The sequence below is a fragment of the Diabrotica virgifera genome, chromosome 2 (genome assembly GCF_917563875.1).
Source record: "Diabrotica virgifera virgifera chromosome 2, PGI_DIABVI_V3a".
Lineage (NCBI taxonomy): Eukaryota > Metazoa > Arthropoda > Insecta > Coleoptera > Chrysomelidae > Diabrotica > Diabrotica virgifera.
In genome coordinates this window covers 363,630-391,497 of record NC_065444.1, presented here as the reverse complement: position 1 = coordinate 391,497, position 27,868 = coordinate 363,630, and the positions used below count along the sequence as shown (strand labels likewise).

The 27,868-nt window shown below is 32.1% G+C and overlaps 2 protein-coding genes across 3 annotated transcripts in view; one reads left to right on the top strand and one right to left on the bottom strand.

Moving 5' to 3' along the window:
- Positions 1-16,789, bottom strand: part of LOC114335672 (threonylcarbamoyladenosine tRNA methylthiotransferase) — a 39,098-nt gene extending 22,309 nt beyond the window's left edge. Inside the window, exons 1-5 of one of the 2 annotated variants that reach the window (XM_028285950.2) lie at positions 16,771-16,789; positions 10,780-10,922; positions 10,595-10,721; positions 10,317-10,540; positions 589-745 (exon numbers count right to left, since the gene is read on the bottom strand). In XM_028285950.2, the coding sequence (XP_028141751.1) occupies positions 589-745; positions 10,317-10,540; positions 10,595-10,721; positions 10,780-10,799 (528 nt within the window). In that variant the 5' untranslated portion in view covers positions 10,800-10,922; positions 16,771-16,789. Of the gene's footprint in view, positions 1-588; positions 746-10,316; positions 10,541-10,594; positions 10,722-10,779; positions 11,023-16,688; positions 16,709-16,770 lie in introns of those variants that run through there. The other variant, XM_050643282.1, reaches the window with a different exon arrangement.
- A 557-nt stretch (positions 16,790-17,346) lies between these two features.
- The window catches only part of LOC114335671 (tetratricopeptide repeat protein 27), a 29,100-nt gene continuing 18,578 nt past the window's right edge, over positions 17,347-27,868 (top strand). Inside the window, exon 1 of the mRNA XM_028285949.2 lies at positions 17,347-18,109. Coding sequence (XP_028141750.1) covers positions 17,539-18,109 — 571 coding nt within the window. The 5' untranslated portion in view covers positions 17,347-17,538. The remainder of the gene's footprint in view (positions 18,110-27,868) is intronic.

The window sequence follows — 27,868 nt, the reverse complement described above, 5'->3', positions numbered from 1 at the left end:
TGTGGTACCATTAAATAAACACAGTGTTTTTAAAACTTTCTGCCTCTTATTATTTTTTCGATAAGCGACTTTTTATCGAGAGGTGGCTTCTTTTTTAATGTGTTTCAAAATATACCTAATTTTTTTTCGGACCCCCCTTAACGAACTCCTTTGTATTAAGATATATATATATATATATATATATATATATATATATATATATATATATATATATATATATATATATCCAATATATTATGGTAGGAATACATTTACAGGGTACAAGGTTTCTCCCCATGTGATTTTCTGAAGCGCTCGAGTAACTGCAAAAATCTCCGCTTGGGCTCCCCTACCACAATAACAGGAAATATTAAGCAAGTTATGTAATAGTAGTGCTGGTAAAAAAAGATTTATGGAAGGGATAAAATTAGTTTTAGTAATAGAAAGAGAATAATTATTTAAAACATACATAGAAGTTGCTAAAAACTTAATATGTGAAAGAAAAGAACACAGTTGATAGGTGCAATACTCTACTTGTGATATATCTAAGTAGTTGGGAAAAATAATCATTTAAAAAATAATCAGCTTTGTTAATTCAACTACACTCACCTTAAGAGTTTCTTCAACTACTTCAACAACCCTATCAATTTGTTGTACACCTATTATGCTTAGACCTTGAATAAAGGATGATTTTGGAGCTCCTTGAGGTACACATCCAGCAAGTACCAAGTGTTTACCTTGTTTTTTAGCAGATTCTATCTCATTTCTGAAAGAAAAATAAAGTTGTTATCTTTACCATTATAAGTAATATTTCGATTAGAATTAAGGTTTGGTTTTAAAGCTCGTAGTTTTTCCTTTAATTTGAACTTTTATAAAGTTATTTTACTCAAATATTATTATTATTGCAGCTGAATTACAAGTGAAAAAATTACACTTTTATAAAAAAGAACTTTTTTATAGAAAACCTTTTTATTATTTATAGGAGAGAATATAAAATAATTTAGCGATATAAAATGCTTAAAATTCGAAAAATACACTATAATAAAAAAGTACTTTTTATAATATCACGGTTTTGTTATTGTATATTATATGACACAGCATGTTTGGAAGGAATAATTAACTTAGAAAATATGAATTTTTAGTAGGTGTATTTTGTTATTTATAATTATGATTCCAAAAATTACACTAGTATAAAATAGTACTTTTTATAATACCACGGTTGTTTAAAATAGTATATACAGTGCTAGTCAAAAGTCCGTACCCCCCCTCGTATGTTTTGAACGGTTATACCTATAATAGTGAAATTTGGAGGAAGGAAATAAACGGACGTAAGCTTCTTAACTAGTCATGACAGGTGACGTAATAGTGACAGATGACTTTACAGCGCCACTGTGACAGATAATTTTAAATGGGACCTTATGGCAAGTGATACCTCGTTTGAAAGGTATTGAAAATACCTGTTCAGTCATACTAATTTTGTTTGAGTTTAAGCTAATTTTAATGAATAAATGAAATAAATATAAAATTGTAGTTTCGCATTTAATTAATAAAAATTCAAAGTTCCGCCTACGATTATTTATCAAAAAGGTTGACGTTGACGCAAAAACTACTAGAGAATTAAAAAACGTCAAATTTTTGACAAAAAAACCATAGGCGGACATTTGAATTTTTATTAATTAAATGCGAAACTACAATATTATGTTTATTTAATTTATTCACCAAAATCAAAATCAACTTAAACCCAAAAAAATTAGTATTACTGAATCGGTATTTTGAATACCTTTCAAACGAGGTATCACTTGCCATAAGGTCCTATTTAAAATTATCGGTCACAGTGGCTCTGTAACGTCATCTATCACTATTATGTCACCTGTCATGACTAGTTAAGAAGTTTACGTTCGTTTATTTCCTCCCTCCAAATTTCACGTTTATAGGTATAACCGTTCAAAAGATAAGAGGGGGGGGGGTAGGGACTTTTGACTAGCACTGTATAATTTTAAGTATATAAACTTTTAATTATTTATTAAAACAATTAAAAAAAGATACGCAACAGCCGGGTTCCAACTCGGGACCTCTCGATCTGCAGTCTAATGCCACTGAGCCACCATCAAGTTTTATGTAGCAGATATCGATTTATTAACGTACTTTAAAATATCATTGCATTAGTCACATTTTTAAAATAGTTTGAAATTTAAAAAAATCGATTTATCCATACAGTGCGATTGGTTAGTGGGGTAAAGCTCTGTAGATTTGTTATAGTAATAGATAGTAATAAAAGTTAATAACAAAAATTGTAACTTTGATTATAGATTGATAATTAATCAGTAATCGTAAATTGTCAGTTTTAGACAATTCAGTCATGGCTTACTTAAAATTTGGAAAGATTTAGACTTGTATTTATTCATAATTTTGCTCTGAAAAATGAAAATATCTCGAAAACTAATAAATTTACACCTAGGCAATGTTAGGTATATAAAAATTAAAGTATGGTAATGGTACTTTTCGAAGATATAAAATACAGGGTGTTCTATTTAAAATTACTGAGAAAATAATTTACTTGCACTTTGACTCACCCTGTATTCAATATAAAGAAAATTAGCAATATCAATCATTTACGAAAATTTTGACAGTAAAATAATATGACTTCAATAAACCATTGCCCTTGTGCTTATTTTTATTTATACAGGGAGTTGAACTTGTTACGATTTTCATATAAAATTGGTTATAACTTTGTAAATACCCAGTATAACATACCAAACCTTTATATTTTTATAATGGAAAAGTTATGAAGAGTTCGAATATACAATAAAATACAGGGTGTACTATTTAAAAAAAAACATAAGTTTGGTCCGCCACTATGTTATCGACCACCCTGTAACATTCTAACTATTTTTTTAATGTGTAGCTCAAAGTTCGCTACAATTTTTGATATTAAGTTTTATCGCTATACATTACTATAACGGATCTACGGAGCTTTACCCCACTAATTAATCACCCTGTATAATAGCAGTTAAATATTGCATTGCTAGCTAGTTCTGAGCTTTTCTGAAAATTTCAGGTACCTAGGTAGCCTAGAACTATTTTTAAAATGGATTACAAAATTTGCGAAGTCCGTGACACCAACCAAGCCAAGTATATAAAAAGGTTTTAATAATATTCAATAGTTTGCACAAATAAAACATGAAATTAATATGACATAAAAGTAACGCCATCTATTAAAAGTAAACATCAACCGAGTAAACTAGTAGCGTCATCTTTTGTATAAATACTGCATCAATAATGCGTCAATACTGCATTATTTTATTAAGCTGATACAGTAGCGATCAACAGGTAGCCAAAACGCGTTCCAAGATTGCGGCTGTAATTTTGAATATTTTTTCGAGATATTTGGCACACGTATTTGTAATATAATAAAGAATGGCGGTACAGAGCCCAATTTGAAAAATATATTAATATGTGGAAATTACTCTGTAATTAAATAAAATATTAAAAAAACGAGCCTGTACCGCCATTAAGAAGAACAAAAAAATACACTTTCTTCAAATAATTGTTTTTATCAGATGCCTAGATTTTGTGTCATTTTGGAACTACTAATGAAGCGTTCTTTATTATATTAGAATACGTGTGCCAAATATCTCGAAAAAATATTCAAAATTACAGCCGTAATCTTGGAACGCGTTTTCGCTACCTGTTGATCGCTACTGTTTCCTCTTAACGCAGTCGGCTGCGGTTTCTGTCGTTGTAATATGGTCTTTCAACCAATTATGAGATATATCAGATTTTTATCAACATCCTAAGTGCTCTTAACTTTGTTGCAAACACACGCTAAACACAGTTACTCGAAATAATATATACTGTAGTTTAAACTCCGAGGTCCAGATTATAATTCCAAACATTACAATAGTATAAAAAAGTACTTTTTATAATACCACGGTTATTTATGGGATATATTATTGTAGATTTTTATTAACATCCTAAGTGCTCTTAACTTTATTACAAACACACGCTAAACACAATTACCTACTCGAAATAACATAGTGTAGTTGTTTACCTCCGAGTTCAAGATTATTTTCCAAAAATTACACTAGTATAAAAAAATACTTTTTATAATACCACGGTTGTTTACAATGGCATAATATAATAATTAACTTATAAAATATTAATTTTAAGTATATTAAGTTTTAATTATGTATGAAAAAAATGAAATATATATGAAAAAAATAAAAAAAAAAAGGTAAGCGAGAGGTAGGATTTGAACTCAGGACCAGTAGATCTCCGGCCTAACGTTCTAGCACTGAGCTATCGGCCCTCGACGTTTTGACTGACGTTAAAATGGAATTCAAATATCATAGTTAATATAAAATGTCATAAAAATTACATTTTTAAAACAGTTTGAAATTTAAAAAAGAATCCATTTATCCATACAATAGCAGTTAAATATTGCATTGTTAGTCAGCTCTTAGCTATCCTGAAAATTTCAAGTACCTAGTTAGTCTAGAACTATTGTTAAAATGGATTACAAAATTTGCGGAGTCCGTGACACCAACCAAGCCAAGTATATAAAAAGGTTTTAAAATTGCCTAAATCCTGTTATTTTGCAATGTTTTTGCACTAATTCCTGTTCTAAGTATTGGATCAAGATTTACAAAACATTATTTTGTAGGTTTTATTAAGGAACAAATTTGGTTTTTTAAAAATTATTTTTATTTTATTTGTTGGTGAAAATCTCCTTTTTACAATATAAAGATATATAGCCATTTTTAACACTAACCTACTAACAAATAAATATATCAATAACATATTACCTACATAAAATACTTAAAATATATAAAATACAAAAATTACATAAATTACATAAAAACCCCCTCAGTTGGTTCCTAACAAATAAATATATCACAATAACAAATTACATTAAATACTCCCTCAGTTGGTTCTTAAACCTGGTTTGACTAACTCCCAGCAGATCTGTAGTTTTATTAATTTCATTACCCAGTCTATGAAATCTAGGTATAGGACTATTATATCCGTAGTTGGTATAATGAAAACTAATTGAGAATAATGGTTTATCTCTAATATTTATAGTGTTTAATTTAAAGTTGATTAGCTCCAACAAATCCGGGCAAGTTATATTACCCTCCAAGATATTATGAAGAAATAAAAGATCATTAATAATTAAAGTTTTTTCAATAGATAACAATTTTAAATGATTATTCATTCTCTGATAAGAATAAAATTGAGGCATATGTAATCTCCACCGACAAGTTCTCAAAAACCTATTCTGGACTGCTTCCAAAGATAAAATATGTGATCGATAATGAGGTGACCACACTGGTGAAACATACAATAGGATGCTGCGTACTAAAGATAAATACAAAGTCCTGAATGTAGAAACAGAAAATTCTCTAGAGTTTCTAGTTATAAATCCTAAAGTTTTCAAAGCTCTACTAGTAATAGATCTTAAGTGTGAGACAAATGTCAAAGAACTGTCAAAAATTACTCCTAGATCCTTGATTTCACTAATTTTCTCTAAAGGAACAGAATTAATATTATAAACAAAATTTACAGGATTTGTTGACCTCGAGAAAGTTATTGTAAATCATTTGCGTGGATTTAAAGACATGGCATTATTCGTAGCCCAATTAATAAAGTAATTTAAATCATCTTGTAACTTGAAACAGTCAGATAATTCAGAAATTTCCATAAATAATTTCAGGTCATCAGCAAATAATAAAAACTTACAATATTTAAAACATGATGCTACATCGTTAATGAAAATATTAAATAGTAAGGGACCCAAATGTGATCCCTGTGGGACTCCAGAACTTGCGTTTATAGGAATCGAAGTAAAAAATTTTATTTTCACATACTGAATCCTGCATTGTAGGTAACTTTCCAACCAATTCACTAAATAGTGTGGAAATCCGATTTTAACGAGTTTTTGTAAGAGTAAATCGTGGTTCACTGTATCAAATGCCTTCGAAAAGTCAGTGTAAATCGAATCAACTTGGCACCTCTTTTCAAAGGCAGAAGTGATACAATGTTGATAAAGCATTAAGTTTGTGTTGGTAGACTTCCCACTCGTAAAACCATGCTGTTGTTCGATCAGAATATTTTTACAATACCATGACAAGGGTTTATATAACAACAGTTCAAATAATTTAGGTATTGCAGAAAGTAATACTACGGGACGATAATTAGCAATATCATTTTTCAGACCATTTTTTAATACAGGGGTAATAAAACTATCCCACCATTTAACAGGAAATTGTTGTAATTTTAACGAAGAATTAAATAAATAATTTAGTGGTTTGGAAAGACTACATTTACAATTTATCAAAAAATACGTAGGGATACCATCCGGACCACTAACCAGTTTACCTTTTAAAGAGCTAATTCCTTCATAAACTTCGCTTAGGGAAAATTGTATAAATGGAATGTCAGGCTGCCCAAAAATATCGTATTGCATATTTGACACATCTATATTATCATTTTTATAAACACTAGAGAAATGAGTAGCAAATAAATTACTAATGTCTGTACCACTTTCAGCAATTGTACCATTATAATGCATTTTATTGGGGATACCGTGATCTTGTTTCAATGAGTTAATGTGATTCCAAAAGTATTTTGTATTTTCACTAACCTTCAGATCAGTACTAGAAATATATTATCATAACATGTTCTTGTCAAAGTTTTACACTGAGCTCGAAGATTAGAAAAGTTTGAATAATCACCAGCTGAGTTAGTATTTTTAAACTTAGCATGAGCTGCCTTCTTACAAGATATCAACTTTTTAAGTTCAGATGAGAACCAACGAGGATATACAGATGGTTTGTATTTTCTAATAGGTACAAACAAAACGAATGCTATTTTTAGAATCTGATAAAAAATTTCAATGCTAATGTTAATATCATCATTAGCTAAAAAATACTCCCAATTAATTGGAGCAAAATAATCATTTAAAGCTATTGGGACTGTGCAAGTTGCGCAAAACGACACCTATTTCTACGCTCTGCACTTTTATTCGCACTTTTAATTGTATTGACCAGTATTGACCAATTACGTTAGTTCTGGTTGCTGGATAATTGTCAAGGCCATAGCCCAAAAAAATAATAAGAAGAAAAAATAAGATTCAGGTTATGTGATGAAAACGTAAACGATTGTATGTAGTAAATAAAATTAGTTATTAAAATGCAGTACTGCAAGCAAAATACAATTAATTAAATTTACCTTTATATAATAATTGCATATCATATCAATATTGTGGAGCAACATATAATTTTTCTCCTTCAATGACAGTAGATATGAAATGTAGGTCAATTTGACAATTTCAATTGACAATATGAATTATTTAAGAATGTTGCAATATTTTCTCCCCTATTCGCGCACGATCGTTTCACGTATCCCTTCCAAGTACTTGCACACCACGAATATAACCAGCATTCTTAAAATCATAATACAGAATATCGCAAGACAAAGGATTAATATCACTAACAATTAATTCACATGAAAGTGCAACATGGTGGTAATTGTTTGATAATAAAGTGTCCACCGCTGTGTCAACAGTAATTGATTCCAGAGCATCATCATTACAAAAACATAAGTCAAGTAATACTCCATGCTGATTTGCAACTATATTGGCCTGCCTTAAATTCAAATATGAAAAACTTTCACAAACTGTTAATGCAGGATATTCTGCGGGGCAAGAGACAGAAAGACCATCCTCAGTAGAATAATTCCAAGTTGCTTGTGGAAGATTATAGTCTCCAAAAAGATATAAGCTACTATTAGGGTTGTTTTCAACGATAAACTCTACTGCAGAGCAATGATCCACATAAATATCCTGATTTGATGATGGTGGAATGTAAACAGCTCCAATAATAACAGTTTCGTTATGGCTTGACAAAGAAACAAACTGATGTTCAACATTAATAAAGTGAGTGGTAAGATGCGTAGATTTAAACTTACTATTAACTAAAATTAAAACTCCACCACCTCTATTCTTTGAACTAGTATTTAAGTTTCTATCAGCTCTGAAAACACTATAATTGTTGAAACAAAGCTCATGATCAGTAAAATTATCTGTCAACCATGTCTCGACCAAAATAATAACATCATATACACAATGTGCAATAGCGTTACGTAGCTCAACTAGCTTTGTACGGATCCCACCAACATTCTGGTAATAAAATAATAAAGGAGAACGTTTCAGTTTTTTGGAGCTTTTTTCACAATTGTTGGCATACCACGGATATATTTAATAGAAATATCAATTTCACCATTATCTTCTCTTGCCTGAAGTTCAGACCGAACCATTTTTAGCTGGTCTTGCTGAAATTTAGTGTTATCGTAACTAATTTTAACTCCATCAGTAAGTTTATTTTTAGATTTCATTGCATCTTTTATTACATAAGAATTATTTGTAACAACTTTAATAGGCCTGGATCTACCATGATTTATTTTGCCAACTCGTATTACTTTAAGCACAACATTAGGATTTATACCTAGTTCATGAAGGATAGGTTCCAAACTGGCTTTATCACTATCAATCCTTTCTTGCAAATTGGTACTAGAAGACTCTTTAACATTATACGCCATTAAGTTGTTTGCCCTAGTAATACAGTCCTGAACTTCATAGGATACTGTGTCTGCGTTTATCGAACTAGCGCCTGAATTTTTTAAAACTTGAACTTCCTTTTGAAAATTGGTAATCTTATCCACCAAGGAAGAAACTTTGTTCTCAAGAGCAGCAAATTTATTAATTAATTGGGGAACTTTCTTGAATGCAGATTTACAATCATCACAAAAGAAGATCAATGAACGTTTTTGAACTACAATAGCCCGCTGTTCACTGGCACACAAACTAGAACATTTTTCATCCAAATGGAAATAAACACCACAGCTATCGCAACGGGCCGCTTTTTCATCATCAGCAATACTAAGACGGCATTTTTCACATTTCAGTGGCATTCTAACCTCAATTTATTTGCCGTTAAATAAAACTATAAAGAATGATATTTCCACTCGGAAAAATTATAACAGGATTACAAGTACACCATAAATTCAAGATCCAACAACTTTTTTGTTTCAATTTTAGTTTAAAAACACAAAAATACAAATATTAAGTATTACAGACAAAAATGACAAGCATGTGCACGATTTATAGGCTCTTCTAGGATATTAGATTATTAATCACTTCCTACACAAAAGTAAGTTTGAAATTTGAATTCAGCAGGTAAAAATACATAAGAATATACTCTGAATGTGAACTTTGATCATTACGTGACAGATTTGAGAAAGAATACTTTGCAGATCTAATAAATTATGGTCAAAGAAGAGGAGATTCTGTTAAGGTTGGTGATGTAGTCATGATTGGTTTCGACAAAATCAAACGAATAAACTGGCATATGGCCAAAATTATAAAAGTATATTCTGGGTAAGATGATATCCAAAGGGTCACAAAATGAAAGACAAAAAAATGGTGTATTGGTTCGCCTTTGTTCTATCGCTAGAGTGTAATCTGAACAAGTGTGCTTTATAAAAACACTTTATACTCCACTTATACAAATTAAATGAAACAAGTTAGGGTACCTATGTTTCTTTAACTTCCGCAACTAACATAGGTTTTCTGAACATTAAAGCTAACATCGGGTCTCAGAAACCGACAAAAAAAATGTTTCCATTGACACACTTTCAAGCGTAGGATTGTGTTTACTCCTTGAAGGAGTAAATTTAAACATAAATGATACCTATTTTTAAATTATTAAACTTCTTTAACATTAGTAAAGTACCAAAGAAAATAAAACAATCACACAACATCTGATTTGTCAAAAACGACCACAATATTTTCATTGATGTTTTCTTGTACCTAGGTTCACTTTTTACTCCTAGTAATTGGTTTACTAAATTATCAGCACTTGTTTGCACAGTCTTTCGTTAATCTAAATATGTTTTTCATCTGGTAGATCATGGGTCCCTGAGACAAGATAATTGCATAATTAGTTGACACTGAAGACTCAAACTTCAACACTAAAAACAGGCAGCTACTGATGGCGGCGAAGACTCATAACGAACGATTTGGATATAATCGTAAAAACTTTAAGTGTTAGTCACGCAAGGTTAAATTTACATTAATAGAAATATTCCAATATAATGTTTACATGTGTATAATAAAATATGTCTAGTGGCTCTAATTCCAGTGTACTCAGGTAAACCATTCTAAAGAGGAACAGACGTACCACTTAAATATTTCGTGTTAATATCATGTGACGTCACTATGACACGGATGACATGCAATGGTATCTATATTGTACGGACTGTATTATTAGTTTAAGTACCTGAAATGATCTTCTGCTGGACTCTTAACAGTACAACTATTCAATAAAATTAGATCAGCTTCACTCTTATTCTCTGTCAACTTATAACCATATGCAGCCAACTGTCCGGCCATATATTCCGAATCTGAGCTGTTATGTGCACATCCCCATGTACCTATATAAATATTTTGAGTTCCTGGTATGTTTTCACCCACAGGTATAAGAGGTAAAACTTCAATTTTATTCTGTAAGAAATTCTGTAATGTATTAAAAAGTATTACTCATAAAAGGTATCTTACCTTTCTTTTGGCTTGAACTTTTACATTTTTACGGCTACTGTACCTTTCTTTTGGTGTAATATCCTGTGCAGAAATTAAGTCTTCGATATCATTAATGATTTCATTGCAAGCTTGTGAGCTGTAATAACTGAAAAGTGACAAATAATAAATTTAATAAAATATAAAATGTTTTTTATTATTTTTACCTGTCGGTTGGAAGTTCCATGTCCAATTTTTATTTTACTCGGTAAAATACTGTTTTTTAATCAGAAATGCCTACTTGTAGATATCACTTTTATTTCATACTTTTTGCAAAATTCCATTTAAATCACTTTTAAATTTGCAATACTTCCACTTCCACTTCTTTTTTTTGGCTTGCATACAAGTGCATCTGCCAGCACATTTCTTTCGTGTTGCAGTTGTCTTGCTCTTAGCAATACTGCAGCACTCTAAAGACAAACAAGAAGATTCTACGCTTTTTTTTGACAATTACTTAATATGATAGGTTATGTTTCGGCTAACGGATTTTAGTATTTTATTTCCTGTTTCTTTATTCTTAAATATTAAAATCATTTCTTTAGACGTTCATAATATCTAACAAATTTATACGTATAGAAATATACCCTGTGATGAGAGATGTTAGTTTAGACAAATAGAACAACATAGGGATAAAACTCTTCTCGCTCCGGGGTAACGGCAGAGCTTTCACAACCCGAAATGTTACCTCGGTTAGACTAGAACCCAGGAAAGGATAGGATAAAGAAATATGGGACAATTGAGTTTGTATTTCACAAATTGACCTTGTTAATATTTAAATGAGTAACAATTAATTTTAGTTGATCAAAAGTTAGATTGCAAAGAATATCTTGTATATTAAAACTAACTGGGACCCCTAGTTTTTTTAGTTCATCTCTAAGATCAAACTGTGTACCTTTTCTTATGGGACATTGCAAAAGAATATGGTCTATATTCTCCTCTCTTCCACATTCACAGAATGGATGATCTTTTATTTTTAGTCGATATAGATGTGATCCTGTGCAACAGTGCCCTGTCCTCATCCTTATTATATTAGTCAGGTGTCTTCGGTCTATATAGGGAAATTTTTTAAACCAGGGTTTATCTGGAAATGAGGGTTGAATTCCAGAATACCATCTCCCTTTAGTCTGTGTCTGTGATTTCCAGCATATGTCATGTTCCCTCCTTATTTTACTTTTCAATATTGGCCAAACATCTGTGTAGTTTATTTTCATACTTTGTGGGACATTAAGTACTCTCCCAATATTTGCCAACTTATCAGCATATTCGTTTCCCTCTATTCCTGAGTGACCGGGGATCCAGCACAATTTATATTTTTTGTTATCTGAGTTTGCCTCTACTAATAGCTGTTTCGTTTCTAATGTGGTATGATCATTATTTGCATTTATGCCAACTTTTGTTAGTTTCTGTATAGCACTTCTGGAGTCAGTAAAGACAATACAATCAGTAATACCTCGATTCAGACATTCCTTTACCCCCTTGCCAATAGCCACTATTTCTGCTGTGCATATATTCAATGCTGATGGTAATCTAGATGAGTATGAATAGTTGATATTGGGAATGTATACACCGTAGCCTGTCTCTGCTTCCTTAGCATTCCCACTTTTTGATGCATCAGTATAGATAAATAGGTAGTTTTCACTTAATTTCTCTGTTGCTGCTTTGAATATCATATTTTGATGATGATCTGACTTGCTGATTTTTAATTGCACTGTGGGAAGTCGTGTGTATTGTATGTCCATGTTGAACGAGAAGCAGGGTATCACATTTGCTGTGTGAATTATACTTTTGTATGGTTCTAGTTGGTCAAGTGCCTCCACTAGGTATGGTCTCTCTCTTTGTTTCCAATATCCTATCTTATAAGTACACGCTTGTTTAATATCTTTGATTACCTTTAATATCGGATTATCTTGAATGCTGTACATTTTTGTCATAAATTTCGTTGCCAACCATTTTCTTCGAAATTCTAGTGCCATCTCTGCAGTTTCTGCCAGCAATGCTGTTGTAGGAGTTGACTTCATGCATCCGAGGATAACCCTTAGGGCTTGAAATTGTACTGTATCTAGCTTACGCAAGGTGTTTTTGTTTGATGGTTTTATGAATATGCTGCCGAAGTCCAAATGGGATCTCACCAGACCATAATATACCAGTAGTAAAGTGGCAGGGTCCCCACCCCACCAAACTTTCCCTATTGCCCTCATTACGTTAATACCTTTAATAGCCTTACTTCTTATGTTTTCTATGTGGGGGTTCCAGTTAAGGTTTTCTGTGAGGGTGACTCCTAAATATTTAATTTCTTTTTTACGAGGGATGATCTGCTGATCCATAACGATTTCTGGATATATGTAGCTATTACTAGTTTTTGCAAACCATACTACTTCACTCTTGTTTACTGAAATAGAGAAGCTGTGTTTCGCTAGCCATTCACTTATGTCTGCAAGAATTAAATTTGATCCTATTACTGCTTGGATTGGGTTTTGATGTTTGTTTAGCAGTACTAGATCATCTGCATATGACAATAAAATGCATTCCTCTGGTATTATTTCATAAATCGAATGTATATAGATGTTAAATAGTAACGGACTGAGTGGTGATCCTTGTGCTAAACCTTGTGTTGTAAAGGTCGGACCTATGAGATTTTCTTCCTCATTTTTGACATATATTTTCCTGTTATGAAGAAGCTTGAATGTAAGGTTAGTTAGTTCTATTGGGAGATTTAAATCTAACATTTTTTTATAAAGTATATAAATGTTTACATGATCATAGGCGGCTTTTATATCTAGGAAAATTCCCAACACACTTTTATTCTCTGAAAATGCTGCCTGAATATAAGATGTAAGAAAAGCAATATTAGTCTGAATTCCCATACCTTTTCTAAACCCTGATTGGAAGCTGTTGAATGTATGGTTATTTTCCAATATCCATTCCAGTCTGTTTTTAATAAAGTGTTCCATTATTTTGCCTACACATGATGAGAGGGCTATGGCTCTATAACTATCTACGAGTTGCGGATTTCTGGTAGGTTTGAGAAACGGGAGTATTATTTGTGTTTTCCAGCTCTCAGGAATCTCTTTTCCCTCTAGTGCCTTATTGTACATATGAAGTAAGCTTTTTAAGGCTGCCTCTGGTAAATATTTGATCATTGAATAAGTGATTGCATCAATGCCCGTTGCTGTGTCCTTTTTATTGTTTATACCTTGTTTCAGTTCACTCATGGAGAAAGGATTCTGGATCCTGTTGTTTGCCACTATCGTAAATTCTGGATCTATGTTGCATACTGATAGATTTGTTAAGATACTTTCACTGATTTGTGTGTTGGGTAGTTTTTTTTTATACCCCTGTTGTGAATTATAGAATTTTTTAACTGTACTCCATACGTAGCTCATATCAGAGTTTCTATTTAGCGTTGCACAGAACTTTCTAAAACTGTCTCTTTTTTTCTCCCTTAGAAACTTTTTTGTTGCTGCTATCATTTTTTTGGCGTGGACATAGTTTTCAACTGTGAATTGTGTCTTGAGCCTTAAAATTGCTTCTTTTCTGTCTCTTATTTTTTGTGAGCATTCCTGATCCCACCAGATGCATCCTATTCTTCTCTTTGTTCGATTTTTCATTGGAATAGTCATATTGGCTGCTCTCTCCATTGTTTGAATTAACTCTCTATATTCCAGCTGTTCTATATTTGCTGTTCGGTTTAATATGTCCTGGTACTCTTCCCAGTTGGCTCTTTTATAATTTTTCATTCCCCGATTGATGTTTTCCGGATTAATGTTTATGGAATTTTGTATAACTAGTTTTGTGGGGTAGTGGTCACTGAAGCCCAGGTCGTTTATTACTGTCCAATCACATTTGTGGGCTTGATTACTGGAGGTCATCGTCAGGTCTACTGCACTTCTCCTTTGTCCTGGTCTGGTGAGTCTTGTTGGAGTCCCATCGTTATGTATAAAAAAATTGTATTCATCAACAAATTCTTCTATATTGTTACCATTTGTGTCAGATATTTCACATCCCCAAGCAACATGATGGGCATTGAAATCTCCCAAAATGATGATCGGTCCTTGTAGCACCTTAATTAGGTTAGATAGTTTGTTTTTTGTTATTTTATTGGTGGGATGAGAGTATATATTTACTATATTATAATTTTGAATTTTAATTATTATTATTCTAAATTTGTTGGTTTCTAGGTTATTTCCACATTTTAAAATTTCGTACTTTAGATTTTTTTTAATTAGTGTTGCTATACTAGTACCTTCATTCATATCATTTCTGACTATATTATAGGTTTTAATGTTAAATTTATGTACCGGTTTTAGAAAGGTTTCATTGAGTAAAATGACATCTGGTTCCTCATCTCTGATTAGTGATATTAAATTACTAAAATTAGAGTTTACACTACGTATGTTCCATTGAATAATGTTAAGGTTTGTGTTATCCATTTTTATACTAATGTGTTAGTTACTTGCAGATGAGAACTGCATTTTTTGTTGATCTGATTATATAACTTGTTATTTTGATTACTTTTCTGGCCTATCCGAATCTTCCGAAGATTTGGACAACTCAAAGTATGTATTAATTAGATCCCTAATTTGACATTTATGTTCTATTGGTGTAATTAAAAATTTTTTATAATATTCTTCAACTCTGTTCAGATTATTTGACTCTATTGACTGTGTACCTGACCCAGCAGGATCTTCTTCTCTATCTATGTTTCTATATGGACTAGATTGAAAATTTTGAAATTGTGGCCTGTGTTCTGCCCTTTCCTGTCTTCCATTGGGGTATGATAATACTCTGTTATGTGCTGTTTTGTCAAAACTGACTCTCTTTGTTGGAGGAGAGGCGTTTGTCGTTGATGCATTTGCGTATGTTCTTTTTGACTTGACAATATTACTGCTATTGATATAAGATCTTCTTTGATTTATCTGTATATGATTGTCCGATTGTTGCCCCTTGTTTTGTGGACTGGGGAATTCTGTTTGCAAGAATCTAAATGTTTGTGCTGTATTGGATGTATTAGGTACATATGACTTAGGGTGCAAAAAATTGGCCTCATAATGTGTTATATTTTCGTATACCATGGTCTTTTTAATGTTGCATTGCCTTTCATACTCGGGACATTTTCTGCTGGTAGCCTGGTGTTCTGTCGATTTGCAGAAGTAACAAGATATTCTACATGTCTGTTGTGCATTTTCTTCGGTTTCATGTGGGTTGCCACAGTTGTGACATTTTTTTATGCTTTTACACTGCATTTTTGTGTGTCCAAAAGCCAGGCAATTGAAACATTGGGTGACTCGTGGTATGTAGGGAATTAGCGGAATTGATAAGTAACATAATTTTATATTTCTAGGGATTATTACCCCTTCAAATGTTATTAAGATGGTCCCCGTTGGAGAGTACTCGATTGTTCCGTCTTCATTGGCTTTTTTCGTGGTAAATCTTTTTACATCTAATATCTTAAAAGGGCTTTCGCCCATATTTTTGATGTTTTCTTCTGTAAATATTGGGTTTATATTCCTAGCTATTGCTTTACAAGTTACCGAGTTTCTTGGTATATATATTTTGTATTTGTCATTTAGTTTATTATTTTTAACAAAGTTATTTGCTGCTGATGCAGATTGAAATATTATTCCTAATTTGTTTTTACCTTTTTCTTTAACCTCTAAAACATCTTTAAGTTTTAATTGAAAAATATCTTTAGCAATTTTTAGATGATTATAGCGACCTACAGCATGCCCTTTTTCAATTCCTTCAATAATTACAATAAATGGCCCTATAGCAGAATTATTATAACTTAAATTAGTTAAAAAAGTCTCCGTTTTATTATTTGTATCTTTTTGTTCGGTTTTTTTATTCGTATCCATTAAGTTCATATCAACATCTTGACTATTAAAACCAGCAAAACCTTCAAGGTCAGGAGGGACTTTCCCCCCGGAATCCTCGGTCATTATTAATTACCTTAAATATTTTATACTCTTATCTAAGCGTGTTAAATACAAATGAAATTTAAGAATATAAATGTAATATACCAATAATATTAAAAAAGAAAAGGTTTATTAACAGAGGAAAGGTTAGTAGATCTCACCACAGGTTTCAAATTTGCCTCCTGATGCGAATCACATCCGTCACCTTTCACTGCCACCGAAAGAATCCCAAATTTGCAATACGACCTAAATGCTAAATGACAATTAAAAAAGGTTAGTTTCTTCTTCATATCTTCATATATGAAAATATTTCGCCAGAGCATTGAAATTGGGCAACGGTGAATAGAGGGCCTATAAAAAGTTTTATTTGTGTGTGTATGTTTATAGCTCGGTATGTTTACATAAAAATGCATTCATTTTTTTACATAAAAACGCAATGGTAGATGGTGCGTTAAAAACTGTCCAGAAATAGGGAAATGAGCTAAAATGAGCAATCCCGTGAAAAGGAGAGAATTAATTATAAATAGGTGGTAACAAAAGAAGACCAATGATCTTAATTGTTATGTGATAGTGGATTTTTGTAATTAAAGTCAAAAATCTCCACCATTTATTGTTATTTATCGGCCCTCTATTAATTTATAAATAGGCCCTCTATTTGAGAACTCGACTGCATTGCCAGGATGGTCTGGTTTAAATATACTCCACTATATATTATTTATCTATGTAAATATACCATGGTACATGGTACATAAATATACCATGGAAAATAACTAGAACACTATTTTCTATTAAACTAAATAGTATTTATTCAGCCACACTTACTTGAAACTGGTAAATTTTCAACGCCAAAAAATGCCACAAACATGGTGTTAAAGTTCTATCATCATTTCCCTATCATCCCTATGTAAAGGAAAAAAGTGAGGTTGGAATGTTTAATGATGCATGTGTTTTTATTACTTTTAAAATGTTTTTAAAAATTCGTTAATTACCTGTGAATATTAACTCTTTAAAATGGCTGACATCGAAAAGGCGTTATACGACTTCCTTTTAGTTACTAGACAAAAACCAAAAGCAGATGAAGAAAAACTACAAAATGGAACTGACTTGGAAGACTTGAATATCTATTTAGTTTCAGACGATAATTGGAAGATATTCTTTGATCGGTCGTTCGATGTAGAGCAGCTAAAAACCCACTTCAGCACTTTACAAGAGAACGATAGAATAGACTGTCTCAAATTCGGAATATCTTGTATCCTTAATTTTGTTCAGTGTAACTTCACTGGTCCTGACTTATCCAAAGAAATAAAGGATTATTTAAGTAAAGATACCTACGATACACTTAACTTTGCGAAACTGTTGTCGGTTAATAATGAAGATATTAATATCAATACCAGATACCCGGCATTGCTAGTGACTTCCAAGATCATTTTTGAACATTGTGCTGTTGACAATATGATTAATAATTGGTGGTATTGGCGATCTATTTTAGTTCATCAAGAAATTTTAGAGGAACTAAGTCCTTCTTTGCTCTCTGATGCTGATAGATTGTACAAACATTTCCAGATCAATCCTGATTTAAGTAGTAAGTATTACTTTGTTTTAGTACAGTAGAGTCCCTCTAATTCAAAATGTTACAATAGATTTTCATAAAATAAATAGGCAGTTACTCTAACCCGTTGTCCTAGGTGAGCGACGGAGAACGACGCGATGCGTTGCGATGCGATGTGACCAGTAATTCACGTGACGTGTGGCTTATGTAGTGTTGCATCACGTCGCTTTCCATCGCTCAATCTACGACAAACATCACGATGTCAATTCATTCCTATTATTGGAAGTATATATAAGTATGGGGAAGTATACGGCAGTGTTACTAGAAAATTCATATTTTAAATACTTAGCTTTAAAAAAATACCACAAACGAAGAAGAACGACAACAAATATCATATATTTAAAGCCAAATAAATTTGGAGAGTTTCATCATTTATATTCGAAATTAAGAAATAATCCACATTGGTTTAAAGAGTATTGTGGCTTATTACCAAGCACCTTTGATTATATTATTGCAGCTGTTAAACCCAGTATTCAACTGTCAGTAAGTAATTTTCAAAAACCAATTTCTATTGAAGAGAGGCTGTTACTGACTTTAAGGTATGTTAATGATAAAACACTGGTACTATATAGTTATTATTAATTTTTATTTATTTAATAAACTATTGCGTAGCACAATTCAAATTGAAAAAAGCAATGGTGCTTGACGAAGTCTGGGATGATGATGATGATTAAGGTTGCGAAGTCTGGGATGATGATGATTGTTGTTGTGGCTCGAATTTTGCTAATTCATTGAAAAGAATTTCTTGTACGTTTGTCCGAAACAGAAGTTTATTTAGTGGTGGCAATTTTTTTAAATATGGTGATATAGATTTGAACCAATTCAGATCATTGTCATCCTGAACGTCCATGTCCTTCTTTAACAACTTAATTTTCTCTCTCTCAAGATTCATAAATACTTCTGAAATATCAGTGGGGTTTCTCTTCTTTTTTTCAACAGCAGCTTCAGATTGATTATGAAGGGTTTGTGGACGCGACGTACCAACTGACTGGTTAATCTGGGACATTCCAGGTGTTAAATTATCATTTTCAGTTGGTTCCATGGCATCTTGTTCTAGAGCAAATTGACCTTCAGTAGCATGAGCGACCGAATTGCTGTCATCTTCATGTTGTGTCTAAGTTTGATTTTCTGTAATAGTGTCTGTATTACCCGATACTACTGTGGAATCTGACAAAACGGACATAATTGTGTCAGCGTCAAGCATATCTGTTTCATCTAAAAATATCCTAGGAACGCTTGTGGCACTTGCACGTGGCTTTATAACTATTTATTTATTTATTTATTCACGGGCAAGCCCTATTCCGATATAAATTTTACAGTGTTCTAAATTATATAACATAATTATACAATTATATAACATTAATTAGTATATAACATTAATTATAATTCATAAAGTTTTTGGAAGTTAAGTACAAGTAAACATTACAAAAATGAGCTCTACAGAAAAATTTTGTTTTTTCTGCAAAAAAAAGGTAGTTCATGCTGTAATGTGCAGTATTTGTAAGGGAAATTATTTTCACGAGAGTTGTGCAGAAAAATCTGGAGCAATGAAAGGAAATACAATCAAATGTGGTCAATGTGCAAAAAGTGAGGTTAAGTCGGATGAAGTCGATTTTTCTTCAAACAAATCAAAGGAAATCTCAGAGTTTCAAAAGTTATTTCAGAAAATGGAAGAATCTATGGAATTCCTGAGCAGCAAATTTGATACTCTTACAGTGGAAAATCAAAATGCATTACGGGAATTGCGAGATATGAAAAGAGAAAATATCCAATTAAAAACCAAAGTTAGCCAGCTGGAAAAAAGAATCTGTGAACTAGAAATCAAAGAATTTTCCTGTAACCTAGAGATTCACGGAACTCAAATCAAAAATGAAGATCCCAAAGAAGTTCTAATGGAAATTGCTAATGATCTTTTATCATGTAATTTTAATAGTCAAGATGTGTCAGACTGCTGCAAACAAGAAACCAAAAATGGAGCAATAATTGTTGCAAAGATGAGATCACGTGATATAAAAACTAAGTTTATCAAAGCACGAAAAAATCGTAAAATGGAATCTAATATGCTGAGTTGCAACAAAAACAAAGAGAATACTTCAAAGATCTATATAAACGAGCAGCTCACCTTTACAAACAGAAACTTGTTTAACATTGCATATAAATTAAAAAAGGAAAGGAAATACAAATACTGTTGGACAAAAAATGGTAGGGTATATGTAAAAAAATCTGATGATTCTGAGCCAATTTACATTCACAATGAGGATATTATCAAAACTCTTTAATATTATTTGTGTGAACATTATAGTAAAATGGAAAATACGTTAGTAAAATGGATAATGATTGTAAATTGCAAATAAAATTTAAACTGGATAAAGTACAGTGTGATAATAGTACTGAGTTTAACATACTCTACCTGAATGCTCAGTCTTTGAGAAATAAGATATTGAACTTTGAAACGTTAGTTGTTAAGTTAAATATGCCAGATTTAATTGTAGTGGCCGAACATTGGCTGAGAGTGGGTGAAGAAACATATTTTAATGTGAATGGTTATAGTTCAGTTTTTGTTTGTAGGGATAAAGAAGGTGGTGGTGTAGGGTTATTTGTTAAAAGCTGTTACGAGTACTCAGAAGTCTACAGATATAATAAAAAGTGTTCAATGTTATTTTTACAGATCGATAGAAGTATTATAGTGGGTGGAGTATATCGACCTCAAGATTTCTACTGCAATGAACTTTTTGATGCACTGGATACAGCACTAAACATATTTGTGAATAAAAAAATTCCAGTTTGGATACTAGGTGACTTTAACATAGACCTTATTCAAGAGAGTATCCCACAAAAATTAGTTTGTCAAACAATTGTGTCCAACGGTTTTAGTATATTAAATAAAAGTAACCCTACCAGAATCACCAATCATTCGGCTACATGTATTGATTATGTGATGACAAACACTTTAAACTTTGATGCAACGTTATATATAGTAGATGAAGGTTTCGGTGATCATCAACTGCAGCTATTAAAGGTAAAAAACACATCATTTATAACCACTGACAAGTATTATACAGTAACAACTTTAAACAAACTGAAATTCAAAAATGAAATATACAGCTTGCAAAATCAGATTTGGAATGAACCTGATTCTTTATGTGATGAAATATTACGTGTTTATTTAAATAATCTTAATACAAAAACAATTAAAAATCGATTTCGACAAAAAAGTGCACCATGGTTTAATGTCACATTACATAACCTTGTTTTAAAAAGAGATTTTCATTATAGAAGGCATAGACAATTCCCTAATAGTAAGTTCTTACAAGATGTTTATAAGTCCGTGCAAAATGAACTACTGAAAGCAGTAGGCAAAGCAAAAAAAGACTATTTCACGAATAAATTATCCGATGCACAAGGCAATAGTAAAAAATTATGGGCAACTATCAATCACCTTATTCATAATGCCGAAAATACAAAAAAAACAATAACAATACATGAACTACACTATCAGAACTCGATATATAATAAATCTGAGGAGCTATCAAACCAATTAAACAAATATTTTTCACAAGTAGGAAAATCTCTGTCAAAAAACATAACACCTTCAACAAGCACTCCAATAAATGTATCACCAAAAGAATATATATTTGAATGGCAACAAGTCTTAGAAATTAATGTTCAAGAGGTTGTAAGAAAACTAAAAAAAGGCAAATCTCCTGGCTGGGATGGCTTTGGTGTTGATATTATCAGGGAGTTTGAAGAGGAGCTTCTACCGATTATAACTAAATTAGTTAACCTTTCTCTTGTCACTGGAACAATCCCAAGCTCTATGAAAATGGCAATAGTGATACCACTTTATAAGGGAGGAGACTCAAAACAGCCAGGAAGTTATCGGCCAATATCTCTCTTAACAGCTATGTCAAAGATATTAGAATCATGTGTAAATCTTCAAATCGTAAACTTCTTGAATACAACTGGTGCCTGGTTTAATCGACAATATGGTTTCAGACATAATTCCAGCACAGTGTCAGCAGCTACCGATTTGATTACAGATATATATAGTAACTTAGACAAAGGATTAAGCTGTGTATTTGTATCACTAGATTTACAAAAAGCTTTTGATACAGTTAACCATGAGTTACTTATCTCAGTGCTTGAACAATATGGTATAACTGGTATGTCCTTAGTATGGCTCAGGGATTATTTGACTGGCAGAATACAAAAAGTGCTCTGTAATAATGTACTTAGTACAGCAGAAGACATCACATGTGGAGTTCCTCAAGGGTCTATATTGGGACCAACATTGTTCCTTATTTATATAAACTCCATCTCCAATCTGCCTTTAAAATCAACGCTATTTTTATATGCTGATGATACGGGACTCTTGTATGCTGACAAAGATCCCAAAAAGCTAGAATATGTTGTAGAAAAAGATCTGACAGATATAGATGACTGGCTCAGATACCACAAGCTCTCACTCAATATGAATAAATGTAGTTACACAATAATTTCAAATATTGAAGAACACAGAGAGTTACAGTTAAATTTTGGAAAATTCAAATTCGTTAAAAAAAATGTTACCAAATACCTTGGCTTACACATAGATAATCGACTAACATGGGAACAGCATATATTGAACACGTGTCAAAAAATAGCTCCAGCAGTGGGTATGCTTGGAAGAATTGCTAAATTTATAAGTATCCCACAGCGTAAAATGATCTATCACTCTTTAATAAATTCACATTTGTCATATCTAACTATTGTTTGGGGTAATACAAATCAAAAACAGCTACATCCTCTCATGGTGTTACAGAACAAGGCTGTGAAATATATATTTCAACTGTCAAGACTTCATCCAACTGACGACCTGTACTATCAGAGAGGAATTCTAAACATTGAGTCGCTATACATTTTACAAGTTTGTATATTCATTCATCAAATTAAGCTTTCTCAAACACTTACAAATATTACTCTAAGACGTATAGAAGATGTGCATGACCATAATACCAGACAGGGAGGTAGTTTTCAAACCGTAAGAATGCGAACTACTGGTGCACAAAGAAGTATATACTCAAGTGGTCTGATTTTGTATAATAAGTTACCCACAAAGATCAAAGACTGCAGGCTAGAAAGATTTAAAACTGAATTAAAAGAGTTACTTCTTACTAACTACTACAACAGATAGCTTTAATTGAATATAATTCTATAACAATTTAATAATAAATAATAATTTAATCATTTACTTTAATACAATTTCTTTAAATGAATCTATATAGGAAAACTTAACCTTCAGTGTAAAGTAGTCTAAAAAGTTTTATGTTATGTAATCTGTTACCATTATATTTATGTTTATTATGTTACCACAAAACCAGCATAGCTACGGCTCTTGGTTTTTTAATGTATTTTTTTTTGTATATTGTTATTACGTATTTTAATAAATGGAATAAAAAAAAAATAAAAAAAAAAAAAAAAAAAAATGTTAACCAATTATATAACATAAACTATCGTAATATAACATATAACCAAGTGGTTTGAGAAAAAATAACTCTGTGAGTAATACAGTTACAAAAAAGAAAAAACAAGAATAGGATAACATTTGGTCAGTACAATTACAAACAAAAGATATCACCTAAATCAATTCGGAAATGTTGCAAGGTATAACGGTTTTAAGTTATCTAATACATACAGGTCATGTAACACTGATCACAATACAAAAGCTCTGGCCGAAAATATTAAAAAGTTAAAAAGTTAGGGAAGAAATTAGGTTTTTAAAGCGGGAAACTGATATATTAAAAATTTCGAGGTTATTTAATGAGTTAGCTAATCGAAGAGTTCTAGGAATAAATGTGTTGTAAGAATAATTGAATCTATGAAAAGAGACATAAAAGGTTTGCACCTGCCTAGTCGAACGACTGGGGACAAATAGAGATATTTTGGAGAGAAGTTCGGGGCAGTTACACAGCCCGTTGATAATTTTAAATAAAATAATTAAGTCTCTTTGTTTTCTGCGTACCTCAAGAGGAGGTAAGTTCAGTATGCGCTCTAATACAGAATAGTCATAGTATACATGCAACTTACTGGCAGTATATCTCAGAAAATTGTGTTGGACAGCCTCAATCTTCAGTTTATGAGTAAAGTAATAGGGGGACCAAATTGTGGAACAGTAATCGAAATGAGATCTAACCAGGGAGAAATAAAGAGATTTAATAGCTGAGATGTTTGTAAAGTCTCTAGTAGTTCTTTTTATAAAGCCAAGCATCTTCATAGACTTCTGTATTGTACTGTAAATGTGTGATTTATAGCTAAGGGCGGAGTCAAGGATCACACCTAGATCCCTAGTTTCAGAGGCAGAATGTAAGGTCAGATTATTTATACTATATTCGAAGATGATTGGATGATGAGTTCGGTGGAAACGAAGAATATGGCATTTGGATGCATTCAAACACATACCATTTTGCATACACCAGTTGGATAGGCGATCAATATCACCTTGTAGACTAAGTGAATCAGCCTCAGATGTGATTATTTTAAAACATTTTAAATCATCAGCGAATAACAAAGTTTCACTTACTTGGAAACAGGGTATTAGATCATTGATAAATATATTAAACAACAGAGGTCCCAAGTGTGATCCTTGTGGTACACCTGAGTTAACAGAGATGGTATGAGAATAGTGATGATTAACCCTGACAATTTGCGATCTTTGCGTAAGATAGCTCTTGAGCCACTTCAATATAAGGCCATCAACTCCGTATAAATAAAGTTTATGAATCAAGAGCTCATGATTAACTTTGTCGAAAGCTTTGGAAAAGTCAGTATACACAGAGTCAACTTGTAAACCCCTCTCAAGAGCATCTGTCAAAAAATCAACATATGTTATGAGACCCAATTCTGCTGATTTTTTGGATGTAAATCCAAATTGTTGGGCCCCTATAATTGGCGAGAAGTCATAACTTAAATAATCGGAAATAATGCTCTCAAAAACTTTAGGAATAGCACTAAGAATACAAATGGGACGATAGTTACCTATATCCGATTTTCGACCTGATTTATATATTGGAGTGACATAAGAGTTTTTCCAGTAGTCTGGAAATTCCCCTGTTGATAAAGACTTATTAAATATATAAAAAAGTGGGCGCGATAGAATGAAGCTGAATGTTTTAAGGAAAGTGGGGGGAATTCCATCAGGACCAGGACCTTTGTTGGTATTGAGTTCAGACAGTGTAATAATGAAAACCTTGAGAATTAAAGGTTTTAATAAACTAAAATTGTACATACATTATGATTGACAAACTGTGATATAATGATATGACAATGACATGACATTGACATGAGTGAATGACATAATGACAATAATAACAATAATAGTTATGCAGAAAGGAACACCACATTCATCCACGCTGTTAGTTTCTGACATAATCTTGTAAATGGGAAGGAGGCTTTCTTATTCGCTTTTGCAATATCAGTTCTGGGGGAACTGAAGTTGAAGTAGTTGGACCGTCACCAGGAGCAGAAAAGGGTTGTTGAAGTTGACTATCTATGGTATTAATTTCTTCTACACTGTTCAATGGTTCCATGTTTTGATTTATCATGGGGGACTGGTTTTCTACATGTTTTTCATTATCTTCAATAGTTGCCTCATCTACTGCCAAAAGGGAAGTATTTCCTCTCGGAGCTAAGTGTCGGACCGATACTGTGGTTTCATTTCCATTTGGTAATCTGACATGTGCATAGTCTGAATTTGCTTCTAGGAGTTGGACTTCTTCCACCAGAGGTTCATATTTCGAATTTCTAACATGTTTCTTGAGGAAAACAGTTCCAGGAGTACTAAGCCAAGTTGGAATAGATGTACCATTTGTTGATCTTCTGGGATGATTAAACATACGTTCGTGTGGAGTACAGTTAGTAGAGGTACACAGTAAAGATCTAATTGAATGTAAAGAATCAGGTAGTACATCTTGCCATTGGTTTATGTGAAGATTTCTAGATTTAATTGCTAGTTGAACTGTTTTCCAAATGATACCATTATATCTTTCACATTGTCCATTTCCTTGAGGGTTGTATGGAGTTGTATGACTGGAAGCAACACCATGACTTGTTAGGAATGATTTTACCTCAGCAGACAAGAATGAAGATCCTCTATCGCTGTGAATATATGCAGGAGTTCCGAAAGTAGTAAACAACTCAGTTAAACAACTGATGACTGTTGAAGATGATAAATTTGAGCATGGGAATGCAAATGGAAACCTTGAATATTCATCTACAATATTCAGCAGATATTTATTTTGATTGTTAGATGGTAAAGGTCCTTTAAAGTCTATATTCAGTCTGTCAAAAGGTGCTGTAGCCTTAATCAAAGTGCTTTTGTTTTTGTAAAATGTTGGTTTAATTTCAGCACAGATTGGACAAGAAGAGATAGTTCGTTTGACATCTTCTAAAGAATAAGGTAGATTTTTACATCGTATCCAGTGATAGAATCTGGTTATTCCAGGATGACACATTGTGTTATGTAAATTGAATAAATTTTTATCTGACATAGTGGGGTGAATAGCAGCAGATATTCTTGAAAGAGTATCCGCAACAATGTTTTGATTCCCAGGTCTGTAAATAATTTCAAATTTATAGCAGGACAGTTCTATACGCCAACGCATTATTTTCTCATTTTTAATTTTAGATGTTGATTTTAAGTCAAACATAAAAGCAACTGACCTTTGGTCTGTAATAATTTTAAAGTGTCGGCCCATAAGATAGTGTCTCCATTTTCTTATGGATTCCACAATTGCATAAGCTTCTTTTTCAACACTTGAATGATTATGTTCTGTTTTTGAAAGTGTTCTTGAATAAAATGCTACTGGTTTTCCTTGTTGTGTAAGTTGAGCTCCAATGGCAAATTCGGAGGCATCTGTTTCAACTGTAAATATTTCATTTTCATCAACAGAAGTGACTACTGCTTCTACAATGTCCTGTTTCAGCTTTTCAAAGGCATATATTTGAGTTTGATTTAAGGGAAATTCTTTGATATTGACAATAGGATGTATCTTTTCCGAAAATTTGTGTATGAATTTTGAATAGTGGGCGAACATTCCTTGAATTCTTCTTAATGAAGTGATATTTGTTGGTACTGGTAAATTGATAAGGGGTTGCAGTATTTCAGCATCTGGTTTTATAGTTTTCTTTTCAATAGTATATCCAAGTATATTAATTTGAGTCATGCAGAATTTCGATTTTTCATCGTTTAAAATTAATTTATATTTCCTTGCGATTTCCATAAAGTTTTGTAGATTCTTGTCATGTTGTTCTTTTGTTGTTCCACAAATAGTGACATCATCTAGGAATGCAAATGTATCTGTTAATCTTTCATTCTCTATTATGTTGTTAATCGTTCTTTGAAAACATGCTACTCCATTGGTGACACCAAATGGAATTCTTGTAAACTGATAGAGGTTGCCACATGCTTCAAATCCAGTATAGATTTTCTCATGTTCTAGTATGGGAATTTGATGATAAGCACTTCGTAAATCGATTGAACTAAAGTATTCATATTGAGAAATTTTATTTACTAAAATTTCGAGATTTGGTAAAGGGTAGGCATCTAGTTCAGTAAATTTATTAATAGTTAAAGAATAATCGACAACCATACGTTTTTTATGATTTGTATTACTAGTAACTAGTACTTGTGCTCTCCATGGAGAATTGCTTGCTTCAATAATATTTTCTTTCAATAATTTTTGAATTTCAGTGTCT